The 10,988-nt window shown below is 38.3% G+C and overlaps 1 protein-coding gene across 3 annotated transcripts in view; it reads left to right on the top strand.

Moving 5' to 3' along the window:
• Window positions 1–10,988, top strand: part of KCNK2 (potassium two pore domain channel subfamily K member 2) — a 231,229-nt gene that overhangs the window by 86,547 nt on the left and 133,694 nt on the right. For all 3 annotated transcript variants that reach the window (XM_017949549.3, XM_017949550.2, XM_017949548.2), the window contains exon 2: window positions 1,700–2,010. In XM_017949549.3, the coding sequence (XP_017805038.2) occupies window positions 1,700–2,010 (311 nt within the window). The remainder of the gene's footprint in view (window positions 1–1,699; window positions 2,011–10,988) is intronic.

The raw sequence follows: 10,988 nt of genomic DNA, 5'->3' as shown, positions 1-10,988 counted from the left end.
TCAGGAGAGAAACATGTGCATTCTTCTGTGTAGTAGGTTGAACCTTAGGAAATTGGTGTAATAAACTAGATGTACATGGAGTCTCCACTTGGAGCCATGGGTACAGAAACCTCATCACAGCTCTAATTTCATTTCTTCCAAATCAGATCCATTCAGAGCTTTGCTGATTGAGGATCCTGCCTTCTGCCATCATTTTACAACACTACTTAGGTCTAGTGTTTTAAATAGCTTTGTTTGCAAAGCTTCTTTTTGATGGGCAATTAGAGATGTATTTTATAAATTAAAACTATGGTAGCCTACATTTAACTCACAGTGTTAGGTAAGAGGGCAGGGTAGGCAGCCATGTGAAAATTTGGCATTTTTTATTAGCTTCTCATACTGAAGTAATTTCAGGTGGCTGTAGGGTATTTGAGTGCAATTCCATGGAGATTTCTTATATACTTACCTGAAAGTGTGTTTTAGATAAGATTATCATTTTATAATTTTTATTATATACATGATAGCAAGTTAACTGAAATCTGTAACAATTATGGACTTTAAGTTGATTATTCTGTTTGAGTTGATGGTTTTTAGAAGTCTTATTTTTCGGCCATTCTATTAACCCTTTTTAGTTGAATGTTGTCTTTCAGTAAAATGTCCTGTAGTAGGTGGTTTATTTTCCTCTTAGCAAGTAGAAGTCTAGTATCTCTTATATTTTTGAAAAAGAAATCCATTAATGATATTTTTGAACATCTGTGATAAATAATAAATGGATTTATAGTCACCTCAGAGTATATGGCAATTTGTAAGAGAACCATATAAATCCACTCTAATGGAGCAATTAGCTCTGAACAGAGCATGTAGAGAGTCTAAGCTGTGAGCCACGGTTTTTTTTTTTTTTTTCCTTGATACTGTTCACATTTGAAAAGGAAGGTACTTGTCTTCTCTTGGTTGTGTCTAGGATTGACACAATGATTAGCAGTAACTTTTATTTGTAAAACAGGTCAGAGATTGAAAAACAAAATACAGAGAATGTTTCATCACGAGCCCACTTTGGAGGATGGGCAAAAAGACAAGATTTGACCATCGAGTGGTTTATTTACCACCATGTTTTACCAGAAAATGATGAATGATTTATTCTGAGCAACAATGTTTGGATCACAAATTCTCTTATAATGCAATTCATTTATTGTAATAAAATAGAGAATGTTCTTTATATTGCTTGCTTGTGGTATAAATTTCTTGAGAACGAGAATAACCGTGAGCCATCTTCCTGAATATTCCAATATCTAGTTATAGATACTGGATAAATTTCTTGAGAATGGGAATAACCGTGAGCCGTCTTCCTGAATATTCCATCAACTTTTAGGAGTTCAGTATCTCTTTGTGGACTGGCACAGTGGACAGATGTAAATTTAGAAATTTATTAAGAAGCCCTGAGGCATTCTTTTCTTTTTTTGAAGTTTCTTGGTTCGACTCCAGTTTTTTTCCTTTAATTTGAAACTCTAGTAGCAGCAGAGAGCACAGATCCAGCCCCTTTTCCTTGAACCAATATATGTGGTCCTGAGATCTAGTGACAGCACTCCTGGTTTGGGTTCCAGAGCTTCCACCAGGAGAGCCAGCGGAATTCAGTCAACCTTCTCTGACCCCTTAAAGAAGAAGCCCGACCAATTCCCTTCTCATCTCCTCCAACCTAACCCTCATTCTCTGTTGTTGTCAGTGGCGGCACCTGACTTGCTGGATCCTAAATCTGCCGCTCAGAACTCCAAACCGAGGCTCTCGTTTTCCACGAAACCCACAGTGCTTGCTTCCCGGGTGGAGAGTGACACGACCATTAATGTTATGAAATGGAAGACAGTCTCCACGATATTCCTGGTGGTTGTCCTCTACCTGATCATCGGAGCCACCGTGTTCAAAGCATTGGAGCAGCCTCATGAGATTTCACAGAGGACCACCATTGTGATCCAGAAGCAAACATTCATATCCCAACATTCCTGTGTCAATTCGACAGAGCTGGACGAACTCATTCAGGTAATGGCATGGGAGGAGTTGTTACTCCGTTCCCCCAAATGGGAAAGAAAGTGATAGGAGACAACTTGTAGCCCAGTGTATTACGGGTGTGCTGGTGGGAGCCCTATCCCACCTCGTTTGCCTTAACATATAGCTCTTTCCCCCAGTTTCTTTGTCTCATTTCCACTTCTTCTGCCTCTACTCTCACTTCTGTCATCTTTTCTTCTCTTCCTCTTTTAGTTCTCTCTCCCAGTGTTCCTTCACATCCTCTTCTGCTTCTGTTCTTCTGTATTTCTTTCCTGTTGTCTTTCCGCTTTCTTTCCCTTTCCCCTGTCTTAGAAATACCAGTGGACACCCATAGGGTTGGGGTTACCATGCCGAAGGTCCTCATGGTTAGGATGATCATTGTCAACTGAGAAACACTGCTGTGGCAAAGGAGAGGGAAACAAAATATACAGAAATGCGCTTTAATCTTGGCAGTGGCCATCATAAGATAGAAAAGATGAATTCATGATGTGACCCTCTTGAGATGAGTACCCCTCAGGTCAACAAGTTGTAGCTTACCTCTTTAGCCAAGGTGTAACTTTGACAACTACCTTTTTAAAGTATCTGCAGATAAGTGATTAATTATTGCTTCTCTAACTCCTGGCTAAGATAAATTTACTACTACACAGAAAAAGAGTTTTTGAATAAAACTAATTTAGTTCTAATTTACCCTATAATAGCGAACAATATCCTTACAGAAAAACATTTTGTTTTAAAAATTAATCCCCATAAGTTTCAGTTAGGCTCTTTAGAGATGACAGTATTTTGTTTTTTGTAGATTTCTTTTGCATAAAACAATTCATTGATCAAATCAGGATCTTAGTCAAGAAGAAAGCTTTAGAATTTTCTCACAAGGAGTGACTTGACTGGTTGTTAAAAATGTTTTAATTGTATACACATTTGTTTTCCTATAGAGCCTACTTTTCTTACCTGATTTAATTCAAATTGGAATGGAAATTATCTGTGAGACATCATCTGAGCATGTTCTTTCTTGTTTCATATTTGGTTTTACATTGTTTGAATGAGTTGGAATAGTGGATTGAGGGGAGAAATTATTGTTGACTTTAATCCTGCTTTTTGTTTGAGGACCCTTTCTCTCATTTCCTCTTGCCTTGGATCTCAAGATGCTATCTCTGTCCTTCACAGTCCTCTCAATTTACAGCATATGCATACATGTTCTTATTCAAATTTTATTGAAAGATATCAAAACTAGTGTTCTCTAGCACCTATTTAGTTTCTACCACATTCAGAAATTTCTGCATCTGAAAATTTGATTTAAGTTTTGAAAATGCTGTTCACTTATATACTGAATTCTCTAGGATTTTTAGATGATGGTGACCTTTTTAGTATCGACAGTGAAAGTACCAGCTAACATTATTGTCCCAACTGCCCCCTTCCCTGGTCCCATGTAAGATCACTTTCACTTCATTCTCTCGTTGGGCCACATAGTCCTATGAGGTACTAAAAATCTTTGAAGAATCCTCACTTCCCTTGGTTTCTGAAGAAGAGCTCTTGGATATCTTGGTGGAGGCAGCATGGTGCAGTAGTAAAAGCTTCAACTTTGGGAGCAGACAGGATGTGTGTTGAACTGCAGTTGAGTGTTTTATTGGAAGTGTCATCTTAAACAAGTAGTTTTCCTCTTTAATCCTTAAATGATCTATCTGGAATGAGGAAAGAGTATCTATCAAGTAGGGTTGTTGTGAGGTAAAGAGATAATCCATGTAAAGTGTTTTGGTGCTCAGAAAGTGTTAGATTTGTTTTCTGTGGTTATTGTTTTCCTCTCTTGTCCCTTCATTGGATTGTAGCCTCTGATTCATGTAGTTGCATTCTTATCACCTGGAATGATTTGCTGATTGGACAGGACGGGGAAAAAAAAAAAAAAAGACATGACCAGCGTTTCAGGACAACACTGGAAGAAATTTTGTCTGAATTTGAAAATGGTCTCACTATCCAGTATTACCCAGATTTATTAAGAATTCTAAAGATAACTTGAAGGTCATGGCAGGTAGGAGCAATCTGGTGGTGAATACTGACCACTTTTTGCTACATCGTCTTTGAAATGGAAACAAGCAGAAATCAAAATATGACCTAAGATTTTTCTCTATGCTCTGCATGGGCAATCCATTTTAACTTTATTAATTTTCTCTGCTGATTATTTTTGCTTTGTAAAAATCTTTTTTATGCTGATTCAATATTTTTCAACGCAGAAATTACCTATTATTTACTCTTATACTGTTCACCTTTATAACCCATTGGTTTTAATAATTATTTTTTCTTTTTCAACATAATTTATTTTGATAAAAGAAATCTTTACAATGCCATGGCTTCAAGGATCAAGATTAGTGTGTAAACAGGGAGGAAGTTAAATAAGCCAGTAATCATATATTGGAATTACACTTCCTTCATATGATTCTTATAAATTTTCCAATCTTTTTTTTCACATTTACTTTCCCATTTAATCATCGCTTAAAACCTCATGAGTGTGTCTATTGGGCAGCAATACCACAACATTAAGGATTAGACAGCATCATTCGGATGAGAGTTCAGGTCTTCAGAATCTTTTGGTCAGGCATTTTTCCTAGGAGTCTTTGCTCTTTTGGAGCTCATCTACTTTCAGTGCTGAGGGCAGAAACAGTTGGAGTAGTTAGCATTTCAGTTCTAGTGTTGTTGAAGAAATTCTGCTACATATTATGGAGAGTGAAGACAGAGGAGGAAGTGAGTGGTCTGACAGTGGGCCAATATCAGGTGCAGTTAGTCTAGTCTGGTCTCAGGCACTAGGTTATTAATTACTCCTCTGGTTGGACTATAGCAACTTGATTTCATGCTGTAGTTGTGTCTCAGGGTGAGGTTGGGGAGGTGAGGGAAGATATAGGTAATGGAGCATTAAGGCAGATGAGATCAACTGCTTTTGTTGTAGAAACATGTGTGTATGTACTAAGTGTTGTTTTTGGCACTGGACTTTCAAGACAAGGTTGGGGAGGGGCAAAGATATCAAAACAGATACCTTTGCCAGCCTGACGTGTTTTGAGCATATGATTTTCAACTCCCATTACATTTAAACTTATGTGATGTCAGTACAGAAACATATATGGCAAATTGTTTAAATTTCTTTCTTTTTTCTTTTTGAGACAATGTTTCCCTGTTGTTGCCCAGGCTGGAGTGCAATGGCGTGATCTCAGCTCACTGCAACCTCTGCCTCGTGGGTTCAAGTGATTCTCCTACCTCAGCCTCCCGAGTAGCTGGGATTGCAGGCATGTGCCACCACGCCCAGCTAATTTCATATTTTTAGTAGAGATGGGGTTTCTCCATGTTGGTCAGGCTGGTCTCGAACTCCCGACCTCAGGTGATCTACCTGCCTCAGCCTCCCAAAGTGCTGAGATTACAGACGTGAGCCACTGCGCCCCACTTGTTTAAATTTTAAGAGCCATGGATACCATTAACAATAGCCAAAATTTAATTAGCACTTACTTTGTGCAAGGCATTATTCTAACTGTTTACCTATATTATCTCATATAACTCTCTTAAACAATCCTAAGTGGTAGGTGCCTTATTATCTGCTTTTACCTTATAGGGACACTGAAGCAAGGGGCACTTCAGTTTCCAAGAGTGCGTGGTGGAAGAACTGTCATTCAAATCTTTGGATAAAATCTAGAACTTAGTTCTGGTATTGACTGCTTTTAAAAATAATTTAGTAAACATTTGATGTAAAGTTTCCTGTTATTCCATATGTTAAGGTATAATGGATATTATAGTTCTCTGTACATATAGCATATCTTTCTTTCCAAATTGAAAAGTATATAAACTGGAATCTTAAAATTCTTTCTGGATGACAGGATTATATCAGTATTTTCCCATTTAAATGTGGCAAACCAGTAGAGGATGGTCACATTAGACATATCTGGTCTTCATTTATTTCCATGTGAGCTGAATAAATTATAGGGTTAAAAAATAGAGTGAAATCTATGATCTATATGTTGACAATATAAATATCTTATAGGACACTTGACCTTTTTGTTTTCTAACTTGAACCCCACTCCTTCTTGAGCTAGGTCGGGAAGATATTGTCTGTTTTGGGGTGAAGAAACTCCCATGTTTGGACAAGGTCATCTGGTGGCCTCAGGTCTAGATCTTCAAAGTCTTCCTGCTGAAGGGATTATCTTCTCTTTACACTAGGCATCTCATTTTGGTTCATCCAGTGGCATTTATTGAGGACCTCCAATGTGTTTACCTCAATGGTGGGTGTTGAGCCATTTAAGATGATGGAAAAAAAATATGGCTTCTCTCAAGCTCTCCTTTCTACATGTCAATCAAAGGAGATAGCTATCAACATAGGCACAATAGCATTACCATAGAAATACTTAGAGACTGGAGCTGGAATCCCTAAATATTGGGACCCTGAGGAAGAAATTAAGTGTTTAGTGAGAGGAAGGTACAAAAGATGTGAAAGGAAACTTGATTTTAAGGTGCTTCAGAGTGCTCTAGGGGAAGACGAGGGGGACTAGTGGACATTCTAAGCAGAATGGGTATGGTATGCTCCAGTAACTGAATATCTGGGTGTGAGGGGCAGGAGCATGAACAGGTTTAACAAAGTAGACCGCAGAGCATTGTTCCATACCAGGGAGGTGGGCTTTATCCTAGGTCTACTCCTCCACCTGGTGTCAGTTTTGTGGGCACTTGGCTGTGTAGCAGAGGATACTTGGAGCTACAGGGTAAATAAACATGCCTTCTCTAGAATACCAGTGATAGTGGCCTTCAAAAACCAAACAAAACATTGTTTTATATTAATTCTATAATCATTCATTCATTCAAAAACATTTGTTGAATGCCTACGGTGTGCATTGTCCTAAGTGCCGAAAGACAGTGGAGAATAAAATCAGATGAAAATTTGTACCATCAGTGAGTTTACATTTGCTGGGGAAGGTAATATGTTTGATAATGTAAGTTTCAGGAGAAAAAATAAAGCAGTGGAGAGGGCTAGAAAGTGTTGGGTGGTGTTGGTGATTAATTCCAGATATGGTCACTAGGGAGGCTTCACTAATAAGGTGACTTTTAAGTGAAGAGTGAGGGAAATAGCCAAGTAGCTGTCCGGGGAATAACACTTAGGCAGAATACTCATCACATACAGAGGTTCTCACCGAGGAGAGAGTTTCTGGCATGTAGAAGAACTGCAAGGATGCTGGGATGGAGAGGTAGAAGGTGGTGTCAGGCGGGTAATGGGGGTGAGGTCATGTAGGGCCCTGGAAGTCTTCATCATAAGGAGTTTGGCTTTTTGGTGCAGATAAATATCCAGCTCGGCTTACATTTCAACAGAATTTCCCTGGCTGTGATGTTGAGAATAGACTGCACAAGGCTGTGGGTAGCAACAGGGGAGGCGGGCAGGAAGCTGTTGTAATAATCCTGGTAAGAAATGAGGGAGGCTTGAACTAAGGGGTTGTGAGATGTGATCAGATTCTGGATATATTTTGGAAGGAAAGCCAGTGGGGTTTCAAGAGGAAACCAAGGAAACCTTGATTCAGAGGAATCAAGGACAACCCCAAGATTTTTGTCTCAGGGAATGAACAGAATGGGGCTCCCACTTTCCTGAGATGGGGAAGAGTGAAAAAGAGCTGGTTTTGGGCATAATGTCAGCAGCTTAGCTTTGGACATTGCACTAATTGTGTCAGTTAGACATGTTTTAGTTATTGAGGAAAATTTATGGGATGCCACATAGCAGGGCTTACAGATCCACAGGTTATTGCAGGAAAATGATAGATATATAGCAACAGTACCCAAGTAAAGCCATGCATCAGAGGCAAAGGCTGCATGACAGCAAGGGGTCTGCAGAGGCCAGTGCCAGCTCCAGCGATACTTCCTCTGCAAGGCCATACCAGGACACTCCTCTCTTGAATCAAGAACCACTGATGTGTGCATGGAACATTTTGGAACCAAATAGCCTAAAAAGGGGTGTCAGCCAGGGCTTCTTATATCTTGCTGGTCATATAGGGCTATGTTTCCCATGTAACCAGCCCCAGCGACATAGTTCCCCAGAGTCTCACCAAGACCAGGTGCAAATCATCCATTGCACTGTTACTAATAAGCAATGCTGACAAGCTGGTGCCAATTTCCCTGAAACTCCTCAGACCATGGCTATAAAGTGACACTCTTGGTTATCGTGTCTCATGCCTTTACCAAGGGACGGTGCTGTATTTAGGCAACCCAGCTCAGACTGATTTCAGGTCAGCACAGCCATGTGAAATTTGAGTTGATTATTAGGACATCCAAGTGGAGACGTTGAGTAGGAAGCTGCAAATATGAGTTTGGAGTTTGGGGGAGGGGCCAGGCTGAAGATACACATTTGGAAGTCATCATTATATAGAAGCTATTTAAAATCAAGACACTGGATAAAAACATCTGGGGAATGAGTGTAGGTTGAAATGAACAGAGATTCTAATGTGATTCCAGGAGCACTTCAACATGTAGCAATCTGTAAGGACTAGAATCCAAAAGATTTCAAGGATATTTCTCTCATTTTAGGAAACTGTATCACTCTATGCCCCTAGACCTACAAAGATTTTATTTTATTATTTTCCTTTAAGGGCCACTTAAAAAAAACATTATTTTATATATATATACACACACACATATAAATATATATGTGTACACACATATATAAATATATTCTTGTGTATACATATATATAAATATCCACATACGTGTGTGTGTATATATATATGGTTGGTGCAAATGTGGTTTTTGTCATTACTTTCAATGGCAAAAACTGCAATTACTTTTGTACCAACCTAATACAATGATTTGGTGCCTGTCATTCTGATTTGTGTAAGCACTCAGGTATATTAGATATTTGACCTCAGTCTTAGAAAGAGTATAATTGTTTTTTATTTATGGACAGATAACATGCTGTCCAGAAAGCATCTAAAAAGGCTTTCTTTTCTTACCAGTGGTTTTACTCTTCTCATAAAACTTTTTGTACTTAATTATAGATTTTAGGAACATAAAAATAGCCTGCAAAATGTCTAAACATCCCATAAATACTTTATGTCCTTTGGGTTAATCTCTGGGAAAAAAGCACTTTAAAGCAGTGCCATGCGTAACCTTCTTGGATGTACATTAACCTAGTAGCTTGAATTATTTTACCAGATTAACTAGATGCTACTTAAATGTCAGTGCTCCAAAGGTGAGAGTTCCAAGAGGGAACTGGGCTACCAAATGGGGATATAGAAGTCTTAAAGAAAACCGTGTCAATTTCCAATTTTCGTAGGACTCCCCCACGTGCTACTTTCTTAGAGGAATAAATCATTCTTGCTTTCACTCTCTGCCCATATGTTCATGCTGGCTTGCAAAATACTTTTTCTTGTATAACTACATCGAGCAGCAATTGAGACATTTTCGTGATCTATTTATTAATAATTAGGTTTTTATTATAAAACTTGAAAGTAGTCTGTCAGAAAATTTTATCTTTGAAGAACATATGAAGATTAACAAGTTAATATTGGATACAAAATGAGAAAAATGCCATATGAGTGGTATATATCAATAAAATATCACTCAAACTGATGTGATTGAAAAGGAATATTATTTTAAAATAATGACTAGAATATTATTTGATAGATGGGATGGTTATTTGAGAAGGAGAGAAATTATTCTGCATGTAAATTTTCATATATTTCAAAATATTTTTTGGCAGAAAATTTATTTAGTCTAAGCTGAAAACAAGACTTAAATGTAGAGCTCAGTCAAATAGTGAGGTTGGACCAGTGTAGTTCTGTCAATATTAATTATAGTAATAGCTCTAAAATTCTGAGAGTTGTATATTCCATGTTTGTGTATTTTTATCATATATTTATATATCATTTTACACTTTAAAGTAAATTATATTACTTAATTCTCACATCCCTTAGGCACATATGTAATAATTCATATTTGTAAAATGGAGAAACCGAGGGACAGACAGATTAAGTGCCTTGCAGTTCAGAAAGAAGCAAATGGCACCTTAACCAGATTCTTCTTGATAACTCCATCTCCAGTGCTTTCCTCTTACACAGTTATACAGGAATGTGTACAACACATGTCTAGCCATATTAGATACGCAATAAATATTTAGTTCAAGTCTGCATCCTAGAGGTACTTTGATAAATCTTCTGTCTTGCTTTGTTAGGAAACAGGTTTTTCTTCATGAGCACCGTTTTACAGATGAGTAAATTGAGACACATACTGTTTAACCAAAGACCACTCTGCCTGTTTCAGCTTGAGATGCTGAAAGTGGCACAGCAAACGTTAGAACTGAAGAGCTTCTCTTCAGGTGGCTCTAACGCTTCTTTCCACAGTACCAAATGGTCTCTTTAGAAGCGATGCTATTGGGTGGTGTTTTTTTCACCCCAGGCTCCTGTTTTACCCAACCCTACAAACCAAATCAGATTTATGATCTGTGCATCAAGGACATGCTTCCTTAATTTTAAACTGCTGCTGGATTGTAAACCCAGTAAACACTGCTTAAGGCGTCTTTGTGCTCTGTGCTGTACTACCAAAGATGAGCAGCTGAAGACACAGCAGGTCTGTAGGTGTGAAGGCAGAACATTTACTCATGGTAAACTGAGCACAATTATAAGGACACAAAAGGACAAATAAAATATTTTGCTAAAATCTGTGTGACTGGGCATGCCTCATGCTGGGGCATGACTAGGTGAGGTAAATCAGGGAAGGCAAGAGGGGAGGCAAGGGGAAATAGTTGCAAAGACACACTAAATTAATGCGCTACCTGCGGGATTATAGGATTTTTATCTTTTCTTGCTTGCTAGCATTCACAAAGTAGTAATAGTTTTTTGTTGCACAAAATTCAAGTAATACAGGAAGGTAGAAAGAAGAAAGCAAACCTCTCGTTAGACCTATAAGCATATATGGATATACCGAGGCGGGTGTGTGTGAACATACACACATACACGTCTTTCCACACAAGA

Source organism: Papio anubis, chromosome 1, assembly GCF_008728515.1.
Source record: "Papio anubis isolate 15944 chromosome 1, Panubis1.0, whole genome shotgun sequence".
Taxonomy (NCBI): domain Eukaryota; kingdom Metazoa; phylum Chordata; class Mammalia; order Primates; family Cercopithecidae; genus Papio; species Papio anubis.
This window is presented reverse-complemented; position numbering and strand designations above follow the sequence as displayed.